Below are 20,524 nucleotides of genomic sequence, written 5' to 3' on the forward strand. Positions count from 1 at the left end.
TACAGGTGCCGCCACCTCGCCCGGCTAGTTTTTTGTAGTTTTTAGTAGAGACGGGGTTTCACCGTGTTAGCCAGGATGGTCTTGACCTCCTGACCTCGTGATCCGCCCGTCTCGGCCTCCCAAAGTGCTGGGATTACAGGCTTGAGCCACCGCGCCCGGCCTTTGCTTGTTTTTTTAACGGTTATTATATATATGACATGCATATGGAAATTTATCTGTATATACATTGGCTTACTTGAAAGAATGGGGTACTCCAGATCTGGATGGTTTCAGTCACATTTAAATGATAAAGATAGTAGTTACTAATGATATTCATTAATATAGGTAAAGAATAAACCATAGTACTGTTGAAAACAGCTGCAAAAACATAGTCCTACAATTAAAAAAAAGACACTTATTACATACTGTATATAAATGGATATATTATTGCTATGTACCAAGCTTTTCTCACCAACAAAGCTAATTCTCATACTGAAAAACTGCTTCAACAACTCACAGAAATAATACTCAATGACAGATAAAGACAATCTGGTTTGGAATGTACAGATATTTTAATATTTTAAACAAGCATGTACTTTTTAAAAAAAACTAAATTTCTGTAACTTTATATATTGGTCATCTGTGAGGGAATGAAATGTATCATAAATAAAGACAGCTACTTATTTCCAAAAGTAAAATCGAATTTCTAACTCATAAGGTCAAATCAACAAATAATTAATTTTAGAAGAAATGTTTTAATCTTGCATAACTCCCAAATGGATATTCCTTCAGTGCATTCATCTTACCTTTTCTAAACGCATCACATTTAAAGCTGCACTATGGGGAGCCACGGATACATAGTCACTGTCATTAATCATGGTCACCATTATGTTCTGGCTTGTGAAAAAGTCAGTAAGATCACTGATATCTGAGTCTGGGGTTAGAAAACAAGCAAATAATAAAGAATGAGTTTAAACGAAGCTTTTAGTAACATTGGGAAGATAATTCTAGTTTTAGAGTAATATTTTATTTTCATTAGCAAATACACAAGTAAGTACATTGGCTCTGAAGCCAGTCAGCCTGGTTTTAAAGCTGAGTTGTAACATTAAATTATTTGTCCTTCAAGCAAGTTACCTAGATGCTCTGGACCTTAAGTTTCCTCTTTTGTAAAGTGGGTAAAATAAGTATAACTGCCTCATAGGTAGAGTGATCATGAGGATTAAATGACTGAATATATACACAGACTTTAGAACCTGACACATAGTAACTGTGCATATTTTAGCTGCTGCTGCTGTTGCTACTACAACGATTATTAACATTGAAAAGTTAACCTATAATACAAGAAATTTGGTTAAATAATAAGAATAAAAATCTATCTGACAATTTTAGGTAACAAGATAACCTGCTAAGCTCAGAAAGATACAGGCATGGTAACATCACTCCCTAGAGGATTTTTTTGTAGGCTCTGGGCAGACATGTCAATTGCCTTAACTACCTTAAAATATTCAAACACATAATCACATCTCTATCTACATTCTCTAAAGTACCTGGAGCCAAGAGTAAGATCTTAAATCCTGTCAGGATTTAAATCTATACCAACATGTCTGCCGAATAGATGCAGTTTCCCCTCTATCATAACAAAAACCAGGATTCAGGGAAGGACAAACGTGACTTTGAGAGAAATTTAAATCAAACAAAGCAAAACATTACTAGTAACTGAATAGTATGGCAGGGTGGATCAGACACAGCACCAAATCTCAGTGTCATAGAGAATGGTGACACTACTTTACTCCCAACCTAGTACCTTAACTGATCTCTTATCTCTAACTTGCAAGAACAGCTATGTACCCTGAGAAGAGAGACACACTATAAGTGAAGGAACCACAGCACAAGAGATACAAAAAGCTCTGCAAGGTGGGCAAGATACCACCTAATATATATACACAGAGAGGCCAGTGATTCAAAAAAGAAGTGGTTTTATTTTGGAACACACACAAGGCTTAGGAAGGCATGCATAAGCAAGCAACTCTAAGAATAAAAAATAAAGAGAAACTGAAAATACTAGAATTTCTAAAGCTCAGTGAGAATTAACTCAAAGCAAAAAGATTTTATTTGAAGCCAAGGTCCTTTTTTTAAAAAAAGAAATATTTGAGATGCATGTACAATTCCGTGGACATATATAAAAAATGTCAAGATTATCATAGTGTAAGGATTATATGTTAGCAATATAAAATGTATTTTAAAACCAAAACGAGAATTCCTAACGAAAGAAAAAAATTGCAAAACCTAACATTTTCCATTCGAGTAATTTTCCATTAATTTTCCACGCTCCAAGTAATTTTCCATGTTCTCACTCATTTATCCATCAATAAATGCATCTTTACCCGAAAGAATGAAGGTTATGTAATATAACAAGCACTAGATTTTAACAGTGATGATTTTAATAGTAATTTATAATCATTCCTAGCCACGCTTATTATTTTAATACTTGCAAAGTCTTTTTGGAATCAGTTGGTGAATCAAAAAGGAAAGATACTAGAATGTAGGTAAAGTGTTAGAAAGGTTAAACCCCATAGAGTTTGTTACAGAATAGGAGATGTTTTAGGAACAACTGATCACATATGAATAAAGTTTGTATTAGCTTTTAATATTTTGAAAATCAGAACACTATGTCAGTTTTTTGTTTTGAGCTTTGCTCAAGTCTGTATGTTTAAATTTTTTCATATTTGACAACTATGTGATAAGGATGCTAATAGCAAAGCCAAAAATATCCATTACAAATCTAATGTATTCAATTAGAGAGATTTATATTTGTCTTATTTTTCTTAGTTTTAACTAATTCTTCAGACTGTCCTTGAAGAATTGAACACTTTTATGCAGACACATACTTCTATAAATATTAAGTACTAATAACTCTTTGTAAAGAGGGTTTTTCAACTTCTGAAGTATATTTTGCTCACCATGAGCTTATCAGCATAAAACATGCTGGTAAGAATAACATTATTATTAAAAAAAGAAATTTTACTATTATACAAAGTATAAATTATTTTTTAAAACTATTTATTTATTTTGACCTTCTTTTATTTTTTGAGGCAGAGTCTCCCTCTGTTGCCCAGACTGGAATGCAGTGGTATGATCTTAGCTCACTGCAACCTCTGCCTCCCGGGTTCAAGCGATTCTCCTGCCTCAGCCTCCCGAGTAGCTTGGACTACAGGCATGTATCACTATGCCTGGCTAATTTTTATAGTTTTAGTAGAGATGGGGTTTCACCATGTTGCCCAGGCTGGTCTCAAACTCCTGACCTCAGGTGATCCACCTGCCTCGGCTTCCCAAAGTGCTGGGATTACAGGTGTGAACCATCACGCCTGGCCAAAACTGTCATTTATTTGTAAACCAAAATCTACTGTAATATATTCTTCAGCATCAATAAGAGATGTATTGAACTATAGATTTCATGCAGATAGACCACGCCTTTACCTTAAATATATTTCTAAAATCTAGACCTTTATCCACCCCTCAACCCCACGCTCCATGCCTAACACTCATTCACAGACCTTCACACACTCACCAGCAGAATTTTGAAGAAGCAAACTTGTTTTGTACTTATGAGGTTTCTCTCCAGGTTTTAGAAAATATAAGTCTGGAACAAGTTTGATGGGAACCACAGCATTTTTAAAAGAGTGATGCACCAAAAACATAAAAATCTGAACTGTGAAAAAAATTAAAAGCAGAAGCAACCTGAAAAGAAAAAAAAACACAGCTCATGGTACATATTACATTAATATGAAAATCAATTAAAACTCTCCCTTCACATTGATAATCAGGACTTTTTTTGTTTTTATTTGAGACAGGGTCTGGTTCTGTCACCCAGGCTGGAGTGTAAGGGGTGTGATCTCAGCTCACTGTAACCTCCGCCTCCCAGGCTCAAGCAATCTTCTCCCCTTAGCCTCCTGAATAGTTGGGACTACAGACACACACCACCATACACAACTAATTTTTGTTATTTTTTGTAGAGATGGGGTTTCGCCATGTTGCTGAGGCTGGTCTCGAACTCCTGAGCTCAAACAAGGAGCTTGCCTGCCTCAGCCTCCCGAAGTGCTGGGATTACAGGTGTGAGCCACCTCACCCAGCCCACATTGGTATAGATTTAAACTCTAGATAGTTAAAAGATAATAACTGAAAAAAACAGAGGAAAAAAACTGAAAAAAAAATAAGAAATCCTATTCCCCAAAATGATCTTATGACAATACTGGAGAGAAAGCCAATACTGTATGACAAAAATTAAAAGTTATAAAAGTATATTTTAGATCAGTGACGCCCTTAAATTTTCATAAGAGTATGTAAACACGTAGTTATAACTGCGAAAGCACAAGATGTTATGTCTCAAATATTTGTCTCTACTTCTGAAGGAATTACTTCCTGTCCTGTCCTGTCTCTATCTTAACCTTTTTTTTTTTTTTTTTTTTGAGAAAGAGTCTTGCTCTGTCACCCAGGCTGGAGTGCAGTGGTGAGATCTTGGCTCACTGCAACCTCTGCCTGACAGGTTCAAACGATTCTCATGCCTCAGCCTCCCAAGTAGGTGGGACGACTGGCCTGTGCCACTGTACCCAGCTAATTTTTGTATTTTAATAGAAACAGGGTTTTGCCATGTTGGCCAGACTGGTCTCAAACTCCTGGCCTCAAGGGATCCACCTGCCGCAGCCTTCCAAAGTGCTAGGATTTCAGGCGTGAGCCACCACACAAGGCCCCATTTACTTTTCACATATGAACAAAAATATTTTAGATATAGAGAAGCAAATAAAAATAAAATTAAACTATGAATGGCTGATATCTTCGAAATCTCATCCTAATTGCAATTTTATTATATTAATTGTCATTGCTGCTCTCAGGAGGCAAAGCAACGTATACTACAATGCCCTTTTATCTGGAGGGCAGCTACTTATCTGATAAAATATCTCCATATTACATGTAATAAGTGTCCTAACAAGTGATTGGAGAGCTTAGATCATCATACTTTATTTAGCAATTTATAATTTTCACATACTCCATAATTTTCTAAAAATATTTCTTAAATTGTTATATCTAAGACAAGATTTCAAAAGCATATGGCATGGATCCAGTTCCACAATAAGTTAAGAAGTGATTTGGGTTAAAAAATATTCACAATTAAATAATATTTGGAACATGAGGTTAAACAAAGTTGAAGAAATTTCTTTACCATAGAATATCTCATGTGTTTTTCTACGCTAATGAATAACTCTTTAATATAGGGAATATAAGAGTAATATTTTCTAAATGTATTTGACCATGGAACACATTTTGTTGTGGATTGAATGTTTGTGCCTCCCCAAATTTGTATGTTGAAGCCCTAACTCCCATATAATGGTGTTTGGAAATGGGACTTCAGAAAGGTAATCTGCGTAAGTTGGCGTCATGAGGGTGGGGTCCCCATAATGGGATCAGTACATTTATAAAAAGAGACACCAGAGGGTGTATGCCAGTATACACAAAGAGGTCATATGAGCACACAGTGAGATGGTGGCCTTCCACAAGCCAGGAAGACAGCCCTCAACATGCTGGCACTCTGATCTCAGACCTGCAGCCATCAGAATTGTGAAAAAATATATTCTGTTTAAGCCATCCAGTAAATAGTATTTTGTTATGGCAGTCAAGGCTGACTGAAGTTTTTTTATTTTATTTTATTTATTTTATTTTATTTTATTTATTTTATTTTATTTTAGACGGAGTCTCACTCTGTTGTCAGGTTGGAGTGCAGTGGCATGATCTCAGCTCACTGCAACCTCTGCCTCCTGGGTTCAAGCAATTCTCCTGCCTCAGCCTCCGGAGTAGCTGGGACTACAGGAGCACACCACCACACCCAGCTAATTTTTTTGTATTTTTAGTAAAGATGGAGTTTCACCATGTTGGTCAAGATGGTCTTGTTCTCCCGACCTCGTGATCTGCCTGTCTTGGCCTCCCAAAGTGCTGAGATTACAAGCGTAAGCCACTGAGCCCAGCCAGTATTTTAATTATTTTTCTGAGTGTATTTTATGAGAGTGGTATTTAGAAAATGTGGCACATATACACCATGGAATACTGTGCAGCCATAAAAAAGGATGAGTTCTTGTCCTTTGAAGGGACATGGATGAAGCTGGAAACCATCATTCTCAGCAAACTAACACAGGAACAGAAAACCAAACACTTCATGTTCTCACTCATAAGTGGGAGCTGAACAATGAGAACACGTGGACACAAGGAAGGGAACATTGCACACCGAGGCCTGTCGCAGGTAGGGACTAGGGGAGGGATAGCATTAGGATAAATACCTAATGTAGATGATGGGTTGATGAGTGCAGCAAACCACCATGGCACGTGTATACCTATGTAACAAACCTGCAAGTTCTGTACATGTATCCCAGAACTTAAAGTATAAAAAATAAAATAAAATAAAATACATTGAAACATGCTAATTTAAATAAACATTTTTCTTTCAGTAATGCTGACCCAGGAATAAATCAGATACATGACTGACATTTGTTTGACACTGAATTTGGTCAAAGAAGAGCATATAAATTTAGCATATTCCAAACATATAACTATATTCTTATTCTTAATTATTAAGCCTTATTACTACTGCCATTTTGGACTTAAGATAGGTGTGTGGTATATGAAAGTGGTTAATGTTATCTCCAAACTATTCAGTTCCTAGTACCCTAGAGAAAGGCTAAAGCTAACTTGAAAAGATGTCATTTTGATCCCAGATCTACTAGCTATGTAGCCTTCCTTATTTTTCAGTTTCCTCATATGATAAATAAAGGTAAAACTCATTTTTCCTGCTATTTACAAAAAGTAGTTATAAAAACTAATAGATGCAAAAAATAGTGAAAAAATAGAAACACAAAATAAAATTTAAGATACAATGGGGAGTGTATTAATATATTCAAGGAAACTTGAATCTGTGCTCCCAGGTGAAAGAAAGAAAAAGATACAATGACAGTAATTCAAAAATTATACAATTAGGGAATATTTGTTATTTCCTCACTTTATAGATGAGACAACAAATGCTAGTTTAAAAAGTGTAAGACAGCGTATTTGATGAAATCATTGTCATTATTTTCTCTAACATTGTGAAATTATAGTGGTAATCTTTCAAAACTATATAAATTATTTACATATGTTAACATTTAAAAAATTAAGATGGTAAAACCAATTTGTATCCTTAAAAAACAATCCATCAGGTATAAGGGTGATAATTATACTTACACTGATCTCACTGATTTACTTTCACGTTTCAAGGTAAAGAAATGAAACTTTGCTATTGTATACATCTGTTGTTTCCAAAGGCTCATGGTGCTCACTACAGAAGCCTTGGTTTCAGAAAGAATAAGTAAGCTCTGTTCCATTTCATCAAAAGATTTTGAATCCATTTCTTCCTCCAGTGGCTGCTGAGTAAATACACTATAATCTATTTGCCAAAACAAAACAAACATTTCAGTATATTCATTAAAAAAGATAAAATCTTTCTGAAGCAGGGAAATTTAAAGAAGCATAGGTCTGGCAGTTATGTGGAACAAATGGAACTCTCGTATATTCTGGCAGTATCTATTAAAGCTGAACATACATATATCTTTTGATCCAAGAGATCCCCAACAGGTATAAACCCAACAGAGATATGAATATAGGTTTCACCAAAATACATGTATAAGAATATTCTTAGTAGAGCCCTATCTAGAATACACATATCCTGGAAAGAACCCAAATGTCTACTGACAGGTGAATGGATGAATAGTTGTAACATATGAATATAAGAGAACAGCGTAAACCAATGAAAATGAACCAACTACTGTACCCATAACAACATGGTTGAACTTCACAAATGTCATATTGAGTAAAAGAGAACAAATGCAAAGGTGACACATGGTATAATTCCACTAGTTCAAAATCAAACTGGATGCACGTCCATATTTAAAATCTTATTATCTCTGTATCTGTACAATACCCAACTTTTATGTCAACTTTTCCTCTCTGACTACAACCTAACATCATGTCCTGATCATACACAACCTAATATCATGTCCTGATTATCTCCATGTTTGAGAGTCCTCTCCTGGCTTTACATTACTTCTCAATTAAAATTTAGCCTCAGGCTCAGTTTTCAGCCAAATTCTGCCCTTCAACTTCATCTTCAGTCTTTGGAAGGTTTAAGAGTCAAATGCCTACTTCAATATAATTTCCTGGCATTACTGAGGTTGTACATGATCGATGACAGTGTGATCATACAGATTATTAGCACAACACTTAAAAGGTATAACAAATTCAGTAGTGTGAATAGGGTATGTCATTCAGATTTCATTTTAATATTTAATATTCATTTAAATTACAGTTAAACATTCCAAATGTATTTGGAATAAAAATGCATTTATGTACTTTATGTTAAAATTCTACCAAAGAAACCATAAACATATATTTATTTAATGGCAAGAATAAAATATTACACAATTGAGGTTTATTTTAAACTCAAAAACAGACATTTAGAACTTTAGATGCAGAAAAATATTGACAGTTAATGCAAATATTAAAGAGAATGTACTAGTTAGATAACTTTAGGAAGCACATTATAACTTTTGGGCCAATACATGTATTCTTTAATTTAGATAATACATAAAAAGAAATAGGATTATATAATATTAATTTTAAGTAGTGGTTCAGTACACTAGTACTCAAGGTATTAAAACAAATTTGGGAGACTTACTTCTTTTTTTAGTTATTTAATTCCATTAAGACCATACACTTTCAACACAAAAGTTTTATTTTAGATTCTTCCACAATTTGTGAGGGTGAACTAAAAGCAGAACGTCAACTTCATCATTTAAAAATTTCAAAAGAAAGAGAAACTACAAAATCACATACATTAATTTTCAGATAAATCTTCATTGATCCAGACATAATAACAAAAGAAAAATTAAGAACTCAAAAACATATGGCTTCTCCTCACTGCATTTGAAAGTGAGCATCTGGGATCATAAATGTAGGACTACAGGAGCAACTTTACAGTTTGTGATGCTGACAAATTATTGTTCCCACACAATAAGGCCAATCTTTTAAAATTTGACTACCAAATCATGAATAATTCCTGTAAGATTTTTTTAAGTTTCAGAATTATTTTAGCATAATATAATGCAAGTTTACTTCATGATGATATATTCAGCTTGATTCTTGACTTTGGTATCACAATGATTTTAATCATCAGCCACTCGACATTCATGCAAAATGTGTATTTGCAGCATCTCAACTCTTTTAACAACTGTGAACTAACATCCTGGTTTCCTTTGCTCTCCTCACCTGCCACTACAGACATTTTGCTAACCTTCAATCATAAGAAAGATTCCTCAACTCATGTTCTCACCGTAAACTAAATAGATCCACCTTGCTCCTTACTGCATCAATAACTTGATTTGTCAAGATCACCATTCTTACACTCTACCAAATCCCTCACTATCTTCTACGTTACCAAAACTACCTTTTTTGCCCTCATCTTATTCTTCACAGCAATCGACAAATAACTGACCACTTCCTCTTTCCTAAAACACCATTTTTCGAGGTTTTTCCATTTCCACTCTTTCATGAAAAAGTAGAGTAATAATTGCTCATTCATGGTCAGCCCTTTTGGCTCCTTCTCCACTGCTCACCCAGGGGGCTTGCCCCTCAATTCTTATCTATACTCCCTACCCGACTAAGAGATTTCATCCAATTCCATAGCACCATCTATCTATGAGTAACTTTGAAATCTATATCTTCAGCCCTAACATATTCATTTAGCTCCAGATGCGTCTCAAACAATATACTCAAAATTCACGCCTGGGCTGGGTGCGGTGGTTCACGCCTGTAATCCTAGCACTTTGGGAGGCCAAGGCGGGTGGATCACCTGAGATCAGTTCAAGATCAGCCTGGCCAACATGGCAAAACCCTGTCTCTACTAAAAAACACAAGAATTAGCCAGGCGTGGTGGTGGGCGCCTGTAGTCCCAGCTACTTGGGAGACTGAGGCAGGAGAATCGCTTGAACTTGGGAGGCGGAGGTTGCAGTGAGCCAGGATTGCACCACCGCACTCCAGCCTGGGTGACAGAGCAAGACTCCGTCTCAAAAACAAAAAAAAAAAAAGGAAAAAACTTGTGCTTGCATTCCTTCTTTCCACATACCTACTCTTGCCCTATTTTCAGGAAATGGCAATCTCATTCCCAGTTATCAAGGCAAAAGCTTAGGAATTATTCTTCATTCCACCCTCTCCTGAACCTCTAACACTCAATCTATCAGCAACTCATCACCACTACCACCAATATAACCCAAATCTGTTCTTTCCCTTTTTTTTTTTTTTTTTTTTTTTTTAAGTCTCTTTCGGATGCCCAGGCCGGAGTGCAGTGGTGTCATCATGGCTCACTGCAGCCTTGACTTCCTGGGTTCAAGTGATTCTCCCACTTCAGCCTCTAGAGTAGTTGGAACTACAGGCACACACTACCACACCAGGCTATTTTTTGTGTTATTTGTAGCAACAAGGTTTTGCCATGTTGCCAACGCTGGTCTGGAACTCCTGGGCTCAAGCGATCTCCCTGCCTTGGCCTCCCAAAGTGCTGGGATTATAGGCATAAGCCATGCGCCCGGCCTCCCTATTTTCATTGACACCCTAGTTCAAGGTAGTATTAACTATAACAATTTCCTAACTGGTCTTCCTACTTCCACACTTCCTTTACAATCCTCTCATCATTCAACAGCCAGAATGTGTTTTTTAAAAACTCAAATCAGATCATGGTACCTATTTGCTTTAAAACTCTCTGATAGCTTCACACTACAATAAGAAAACAAATGAAATTGTTTTCCAGATGTTCAAAGGCAAAACATGATCTATCCTTTTGAGTATCCTCCTGACTCTACTGTGTAATATCTTCACCATGGCTCTGGCCATGGTAGCCTTTTTTAATCCCTCAAAGACATCCAACTCATTCCTCAGTTAATATCTTTGCAGTTGCAGTTCTTTATCTGAAAATTTCTACCCTAAAATCTTCACCTACTTGATTTTTCTTGTTATACAGGCATCAGGTCAAGTACTATCTCAACAAAGTCCTTCCTGATGATATAATCTAAATTCGCTGCCTTCTAAGACCACCCCATTATTTCCTGCATAACTCCCATCATTATCAGTAAGTATCTCATTACTTATTTACTTGTATACTTTTACCCTTTCTTCCAAAAAATAATAAAAAATTCACATTTATATAATTTTTTTCTTATTTACCATCTGTCTGGTCCATTGCCTAAAATGTTTTGTTAGTTCTGTTTTTACCTGCTTGGTCAATTTCCGCTTCAACTTCTAGCTTTAAAAATACATCTTCCAAAGTCGTCATGGAAACACCATAAGATATGACACCCAAATCTGAATGACTGTCTAGGGCAGAAAACAAACCTAAAAGAAAAAAAATGAAAGAACAGTATATCGTTAAGCACATCATCATAAATTATTGTAAAATATCCTTTAAAAATAAGTTCATGAACAGCCTGTGCAACATACCATGACCCATCTCTACAAAAAATAAAAATAAATTAGCTAGGCATACTGATGCAAGCCTGTAGCCTTAGATACTCAGGAGACTTAGGTGGGAGGATCACTAGAGCCCAAGAGTTTGAGGCTTCAGTGAGCTGTGATCATGGCACTGAACTCCAGCCTAAGTAACAGGCTTAATTAACATTCTTATAAATTAAGGACCTTAAAGAAATTTTATTTATGGAAATATATCTATTATCATATTATATCTATATCATATTATAAACTAACAAAAATTTTACAGCACTTGAAATTAAAACTGAGAATGTTACTATATTGAACAATAGCATAAATATGTATATTAGAAAATATACAGAAATCATTTAAATACTTATTCATATTTTTAAAAATAATAAAAAATAAACCTATTACAGGTTAACACAATTTTATCTTTAAAAACTGCATCTTTTAAAACAAAAATAATGAGAAGAGAATGTTGCTTTATATTTCTGCAAATCTCATTAATGTCTGTCTTAACAGAGGACAGATGGGTTCTCATATTTGTTTCTGCATTCAACCTGTTGTGATAGCACATATTATGCAGTCTCTAGAAAACACTGTATAATCATGAGAAGCTGAGGGTCAATAAGGCAAATAGCATTTTGGTATTATTAGAAAAAGTGCTGACATTATGAATTCCTTTAAGAGGTCTTACGGTCCATCCTGCAGGAGATCCCAGAAGACACTGTGAAATCCAGTGAAATACCGTGACAATTTATCAAAGAAATATAAGAGACAACAAAGAAAGTATGGTGGTAAAAACCAAGAGTTCCGGAACTGATTTGCCTGGGTTCAAAATTCAGCTCCACCACTTTCTATTTGTGTTACCTTGGGCAAGTTCCTTAAATCTTTTTATGCCTCAGTTTCTTCATTTGTAAAATGAAAGCAATAATAGTATTTATCTCACATATTTCTTGAAATATTGGGATAATGAAATAAACTAATAATTGCAAAAGGCACAGACCAGCATCTGGTAGAAAATAAGCCTACATAAATGTTACTAAAGAATAGGAGATAGGTAGGTATAAGTAGCTAGAATGATAGGCAAAGTGTGTTAAGTTGGCAAGTGTACTTCAGTCCACTTAATTTGTGATTACTTTCTTTAAAAAAAAAAAGTATTTTTCTGATTATGAGATAAATGCTATGAAAATTCTGCACAATGTACTTACATCAATAACACCCTTTTGGCTATCAAGAAATTCCTAAACAGAGGAAGGAGATTGAGTTTGAGTTCCTCGTTAAAAAGTTAAAAAATAATGCCTCGATTAAAAGAATTCAAGGATTTGTCATATAATTCATTATGAAATCATGAAACTAAAAAAGAACCTGAGAATGTATACAAACTATATACATACATGCCTTACTCTCAGGAGGCCTATAAGCAATTTCTTTTTTTTCTTGACAACAAAGTAAACACAATTATTTTTACATTTTTTAAACATTTTCTTAAGTATTTAAGATATCAGTTACAGTTTCTTGCATGGTGTTTGTAAAAAAAAAAATTTTTTTTGCTGAATTTTTTCTGGCTTTCAAAAACAAAATAAAGCAGAAACAGAATATTAACTCTGGCCACTTGGGAAAGGAAATCAATGAAACCTATTCCCAATATAAGATCCCAGTTCAAACACCAAGAAACTGAAAAGTAAGTAATACCTGAAAATTTGTCCATGTCCTTGAAAGGCAAGCTATACACAAGTTGTTGGTCATTCTGTTGTAATAAAGTAGCTGCAGGTATATGTTGTTTAACCAGTGAAGAAAGAGATTCTGTGGCACAATATTTGTCTATGTACATGCTAGAGAATACCAAAAATCATAATTAATGATTATACAATAAACAGCCAAAAGTAAATTAAGAAGGCTTTAAATTAAATTTAGTACCATAAACGATGGTCAAAGCATACGACAGCAAGCCCCTAAAATAATAACAGTATAGCAAGAGTATAGTATAGAATAATGTCAATAAAAATGAATGATACCTCAGGCGGTAGCCAATCCCCCATTTACTTTTGAGGAACATTGAAGAACCAACACATTTCAGCATTCCTTGTGATATCACAGCTTTCCTATCTGCAGATAAATATTTATATTTCAATTTCTAAGTTATCAACAGCATTAATAATTGGCATTTATATTTTATGGTTTATCATATGACAGTCATCCATGTTCCATCATTAATCATCACAACAATCTTATGAGGATGGTACCAGATTATCATCAACTATTTTTCAGATATGAATACTAAGGCAAAAAGAAAATACATTCCTTCTACATGTTTCATGTAGCTATTAACAAAGCCAGGAACTCTACTCAAGGAGTCTGACTCTAGAGTCCACTTTCCATATATTATTCCAAATATCTGATTTTTCCTAAAAGGCTTACCACTACAAGCACGTTCACAATTTCCTTTATAACCAAATGTAGAAACAACTCCAAAAATCGACAGAAGTAATAAGAAGAACAGATGTTAGTTTGTCGGGTTTTTAAAAACAAAGGTACTACTGAAGACATGAATGACTTGCCCAATTTTATTAGATTATATTATAAGCAGACAGAAGTTGCTCTAGAATTTCAAACTTCTATATCTTGTTATTAAAAGTCATGTGTTGACTTAAACTTGGATTCTTTATATGTATGTATGTGTATAAAATTGTGCAGAAAAGAGTTAACACAGCAGGTCAGGTTCTATCCTTAGAAAGGCCTGCTTACAAGGTTGGCCCTTGGCCGTTGAGAACTTGGATTTGGGAGGGTTCCTACTATTCTCAAAACAGATAAGAGTGGTTCAGTGCCTAACCTGTACAAACAATGTGGTTTATGCTGAACAACTTCTTTCCTTCAGAGAGTCTGGAACTTTGGTATGTGCTAGGCAGATGTTTATATGATCGGCAGCCAGTAAGAATCTTGAACACTGAGTATATACTAACTTTCCCAAGTAGATATCTCACACAAGTTGTTATAACTCAATGCTGAAGAAATTAAAGCACATCTCTCTACTCCACTGGGAGAGGACTCTTGGAAGCTTCTACCTGGTTTCCTCTAGACTTTGCCTCATATATCTTTTCCCTTTGCTAATTTAGCTTTGTATCCTTTTGCTGTAATAAATCATAGTCATAAGCACGACTATGTGCTGAATCCTATGAGTTCTTCTAGGACATCACTAAACCTGGGATGGTCTTGGAGATTCTCAATGCCAAAATATATCGTTTTAAATTTTTTTTAAACTTTTCTTGTGAAGGAAACATACCACTAGGTAAAAGCTTCTCTATTTGTACCTCAGGAATTAGCATCTCTATGTCCATCTTCCTTTTGGCCCATGACCTCAGCCTTCGAAAATAAAGCAAAAATCTCACCTGCAAGTATGTCAGCTTCATCCATGAAATGAGTACTGAACACTGTCACCCGATTGGCTTTTCTGTATTTTAAAAGATTCCAAACGATATGGCGAGAACAGGGGTCCATTCCAGCTGTTGGTTCATCTAGCAGCAGTATCTGTGAGAAAAGAGGTGAAGAAGGACAGGGAATCCTCAGAAAAACTAAATATTAAAAACACATATGGACACTAAAAAAATGCCCCATTTCAAATTATTATTTTCAATCAGAAATATATTAGACCAGATTTTTTCATTCATAGTTGAGTTCACATAAATTTTTTAAATTATAAATTTGACATGTGAATATTTTCCCTGGTTTAATTCTAAAAGACTGCCTGTAATACATAACACAAAAGTATAACAACAGTCAGACAAATAAACTAAAAAACAAAACATTAAGTATATTGCTATTATCCTTAACAATTAAATTTGTAGATGTAACACTTGCTTTTTTGGAGAAGAATATATGGTTTTATATTAGTTCAAGGGAAGAAATTTGTTTCAAGACTATTTTTAATATTAAAAAAAACATGGTGGTGGAGGCTGAGAGGAAGACTAATGAACATAAAGCCAGGATCCAGAATCATTCCCCAGCTGCAACAGCAGGGGGAATGTGGCAGGATGGTGGGGATCCATAGGAGATCATCCTAGCTGCATGTATGCACCTGTCAGTTTTGATGCCCTGTGTAAAGTAGCACATCAGTTTCTCTGTTTCTATAACAGAGAACAGCATAAAACAAATACATACAAAATCAAAGCAGGACAGTGACAAACTGAATTACTCCTTTGATTTTGTTCTATTTAACTGTTGTTATTAACCATAACAAATTTTTTTAAACTATAGAAACAAGAGAGTAATACTATTACAGCTACCATTCCAAATCAGCAATGTTATTTTTTGGCCACATTTTCTTCAGATCATTTTTTAAAGAAATAAAACATGGAGGCCAGGCATGGTGGCTCATGCCTGTAATCCCAAGACTCTGGAAGGCAAAGGCAGGAGGATAGCTTGAGGCCAGTTCAAGACCAGCCTGGGCAACATAGCAAGGTCTCATCTCTAGGGAAGAAGAAAGAAAGAAAGAACGACAGAAGGAAAGAACGAGAGAAAGAGAGAAAGAAAAGAAGGAAAGAAAGGAAAGAAAAGGAAGGAAGGAAGGAAGGGAGGAAGGGAGGGAGGGAGGGAGGGAAGGAAAGGAAAGACATGGCAGTCATAACTAAAATCTAATCTTCCATTCTCCTTCCTATAAGTAACCAGTTAACATAGAGATGTTATAACTCAGAAAGGGAAGGGTGGAAGGGGGGTGAGAAATGAAAAAAAACTACATATTGAGTACAATGTATACTACTCAGGAGATGGGTGCACTAAAATCTCAGAAGTCACCACTATATAATTCATCCATGTAACCAAAAACCTCTAGTACCTTGAAAGCTACTAAAATTAAAAAAAAAGTTATACATCTTTCTGACTTCAGTTTTAAAATCTCATTACTATGATTGCGTCCATAATAACATACAGTATTTTATGTATACTTAACCTTTACATAATGTACTATATCTTTCTACAACCTGCTTTTTAATTCGACATAATTTAAAATGAGCTCATTTGTAAAAGCAGTATTTATTTACCTTTGGGTTCCCAAGAACAGCAATTCCTAATGACAGCTTTCTTTTTTGACCACCACTTAATTTTTTAGCTTGGTTATCTTTGATAGTCTGCATGTCTAAATCTAGTAAAACCTTCTGCACCTGTAAAAGTAAAGCATGAACAATGTTATTTTAAAAATCATACTATTTATATAATTATCAATATTACTTTTTAAATGTTTTAAGTTTTAATGTGTTAAAATATTTAAGTAGCATAAGTTTTTAAATAATTTTAATATCAATTTTAAAAATGTTCCTTTAAGCATGGAAATTCCTTTGACATATATTCATATATAATTATGAAAACAACAGGTAACAAGATTATTGAGGGAAAGATTTTACTTTTGTGCCTTCTTGGGTGGTAGGGAAGGAATAAGAAGAGATCACTGTGATGGCTCTTAGTGTATGTGTGGAAATGGGAGGGGGTAGAGGAGATGAGAGGAAGAGAAGCGAGGAATAAGGCAGGCAAGCATCCTCCAGATGAAACAAACTTTTATGTGTGCTAAAACATTTACTCCAAATTCTGTCTAATTCTTTGTAATAGCTTTCTGTTTTTTGGCTCAGAACAAGTGTTATATTTAGATTTTAGATTTTCAAGCATATTTTTATTGCACAAGTCATTACAAAAGGTTATTGATTACAGAAAATAAAAGTAAAGATTTCTATATGAATAGCATACTTCTTGTATTATATTGTTGGCTGGTATCCCTTTGATTGAAGCCAAAATTGATAAATTTTCTTCTACTGTCAAAACATCAAAGTGTATATCTAACTGTGGACAAATGCCAATCATTTTTCTTGCTTCAAACATTTCATCTATTTCTGAGACTCTGTGTCCATATATAGATGCAAACCCTAAAAGCAAAATATATATTTAAATGTACATTAATTATTTTATAATGTGTGTATTTTGAAGTATCCTGACAACTTACTTATTTGGTTATAACAGACATATCAGGTAAAAATTAATAAAAATTTACAAGGCACAACATACCCTCATGTCCATATTATTGGTGATCTGCACCCACTTATATTTCAATCTCATTTTCCATCACTTACAGGTCATATAACATAGTGGGAAAATCAAGAAACTAAAAGCTTGTCACTAAATATAAGTATCTATTGATGTATTACTTACACTTGTATTCCAGTAACAATTTTCTAGACATTATGCAATAGGAGAGAGATTAAAGAACTATAAATTTTATCCTAACTAGTTGTGTGGTCATGGCCAAATCACTTAATCTCTTTAAATTCCAGCTCTCCTTTTTTATAAAGCGAACACTAATATATCCCACTAAAGAACTATTAAATCAAAACAATCATACATTATGAAGAATCATGAGAAAAATCATAAATTCTTATACAAATGTAAGATATTATGACTACCATCAAAGAGTGATACAACTAAGGACAAACAACGAAATCAAACTAATTTTAAAAGTTAAATAACATTTAAAGAGTTGAAGTGCAGATTCAATACAATTCAGCCCTTTCGTAAAGTAAAATATTTATTGTACTGCCACTCTATTTGGTTACTGTCAAAATATGGAGCTACTATAATGAATTCTCACCTACTGAACAATCACATATCAAAATTACACTTTTGAGGTATGCTTTTAAAATTCTATTTTAGAAGATAGTATGAACATTTATGATTATTGCCTTTTGAACTACTGCTGTATAGATATCTGTATTTATTTTCTCAACTTCAAATAGTCATTCATTTATCCTTTATAAGTTATTCATTTATCCTTTCTTGAAAATGATTAATAAAAACACATACATACACAACATCTATGTGTGTATATGTATAGAAATATGTATAATATTAGATCCCTTTTACTTTATTAAACATGATAGAATCATTTTTATCTTCTACTAAAAACAACCAAATGTGTATAGTCAAGAAAAAGAGAAAACACCTTTACAGATACGGAAGGTAGTCCCAATCACTGACAAAAATTATTCAATACACATTTAAATAATATATACAATGAATTTTTTTTTTCTTTGAGACAGAAAACTCTCACCATCAGAAGGTGGGCAGAGTCCACAAAGAATATTCATCAATGTACTCTTTCCGGTTCCACTGTGGCCAAGTAAGGCAGTAATCTGACCCTCGTATATGTCAAACGACAAATCTAATTCAGGAAAAAAGAAGACTCAAATGTGATTTTTATGTCTATTCAGCTATATATGATAATTCATATTTGAGCAATCTTTAAGGCAATATATCTATAAATACATATTTAAAGCTACCAGCATATTTGATAGCAGGTAAAATAGTTTCTTTGTTACAGTCAATGATATAAACAGTAAGGAAAGTAAATAAAAATAAACGGCCGGGAGTGGTGGCTCAAGCCTGTAATCCCAGCACTTTGGGAGGCCGAGACGGCCGGATCACGAGGTCAGGCGATCCAGACCATCCTGGCTAACACCATGAAACCTCGTCTCTACTAAAAAATACGAAAAACTAGCCGGGCGAGGTGGCGGGCGCCTATAGTCCCAGCTACTCGGGAGGCTGAGGCAGGAGAATGGCATAAACCTGGGAGGCGGAGCTTGCAGTGAGCCGAGATCGCGCCACTGCACTCCAGTCTGGGCGACAGCGAGAAAATAAAAATAAAAATAAAAACTTTATTTGTTCATACAGTAAGATTTAGGAGTATATGAAATATTTCGGAGTTTTCTATGTCCCAATTTTTGGGAATTACCAAGGGAATTAAAACAAACAAAAATTTGTTCTCAAGGATATTTGGGCATTTAAATAAACTAGCAAAAACAAAACAAGAAATTAACTAATAGTATAGAAATGGCTTGAAACGTTAGATTTAATGAAGCAATATCACTGAATGGATATGTAAAGGAATGAAGGAAGACAGGAGATGGGGATCTGAAATGATGAAGCAGAAATGGCTTATCAAAAAACTAGGCTGGCCAGGCACCAGGCACAGTGGCTCATGCCTGCAATCCCAACACTTTGGGAGGCTGAAGCAGGAGGATCACTTGGGCCCAGGAGTTCGAGACTAGCCTGGGCAACATGGTGACACCCCATCTCTACAAAAAATACAAAAATTAGCTGGGCTTGGTGGCACCTGTAGTCCCAGCTACTCGTGAGGTTGAGATGGGAGAATCACTTGAGCCTGGGAAGTCAGGGCTATGATAAGCCAAGACTGTGCCACTGCCCTCCAGCCTGGGGGACAGAGCAAGACCTTGTCTCAAAAACAAACAAACAACAACAACAAAAACTAGACTAAGAAGGCTAAAATATAAAACAAGAAGGAAAAAGTCTCAGATCCTAAGGCCAGTAATCTAAGTTAAAAGAAGAAAAGGAACTCAACAACCAAATGTTAAGTGTTCTGCCTCATGAACGTGGTATTTCTATTTATTTAAATCTTCTTTAATTTCTCTCAGCAATGTTTTGTACTTTTCAGGATATGTCTTCTACATCTTTTGTCTTATTTACCTGTAAGCGTATATTTGATGCTAAATGCTATTTTTAATTTTAATTTCCAATTATGTGTTGGTAACATATAGAAATACAATTAATTTTTCCATTATTTATCATGTATCCTATCATCTTGCAAAACTCACTGTTTAGTTCCACTATTATTTTTTGTCAATCTAAAAGATTTTAAAAACAGATTATTGTGTCAACTGCAAATAATTTTACTGCATTGTTTCCAATCTGGATGCCTTTTATTTCATTCTGTTGCTTCTTTGCATTAGAAACAATTAGTTGTAATTATTACTACAATTATAATTACAATTAATTAGCTATTCCAATAACTTACATTGGAGGTTATATATAATCTCCAATGTTGAATAAAAAGATGTGAAAAGCACTATAATCATAAAAGAACAGATTCATAAATTGGACTTCATTCAAATTAAGAACTTGTGTTTGTCAAAAGACACTACTACTAGAATTAAAAGGC

The 20,524-nt window shown here is 34.5% G+C and overlaps 1 protein-coding gene across 2 annotated transcripts in view; it reads right to left on the reverse strand.

Moving 5' to 3' along the window:
* ABCA5 (ATP binding cassette subfamily A member 5) overlaps positions 1-20,524 on the reverse strand; it is a 78,566-nt gene that overhangs the window by 23,674 nt on the left and 34,368 nt on the right. Inside the window, exons 12-22 of one of the 2 annotated variants that reach the window (XM_023211950.1) lie at positions 18,620-18,730; positions 17,266-17,441; positions 16,569-16,688; positions 14,922-15,060; positions 13,551-13,641; positions 13,228-13,367; positions 11,317-11,436; positions 7,243-7,444; positions 3,548-3,717; positions 786-913; positions 236-373 (exon numbers count right to left, since the gene is read on the reverse strand). In XM_023211950.1, coding sequence (XP_023067718.1) covers positions 236-373; positions 786-913; positions 3,548-3,717; positions 7,243-7,444; positions 11,317-11,436; positions 13,228-13,367; positions 13,551-13,641; positions 14,922-15,060; positions 16,569-16,688; positions 17,266-17,441; positions 18,620-18,730 — 1,535 coding nt within the window. The remainder of the gene's footprint in view (positions 1-235; positions 374-785; positions 914-3,547; positions 3,718-7,242; positions 7,445-11,316; positions 11,437-13,227; positions 13,368-13,550; positions 13,642-14,921; positions 15,061-16,568; positions 16,689-17,265; positions 17,442-18,619; positions 18,731-20,524) is intronic. The other variant, XM_023211951.1, reaches the window with a different exon arrangement.

Source organism: Piliocolobus tephrosceles, chromosome 16, assembly GCF_002776525.5.
Source record: "Piliocolobus tephrosceles isolate RC106 chromosome 16, ASM277652v3, whole genome shotgun sequence".
Lineage (NCBI taxonomy): Eukaryota > Metazoa > Chordata > Mammalia > Primates > Cercopithecidae > Piliocolobus > Piliocolobus tephrosceles.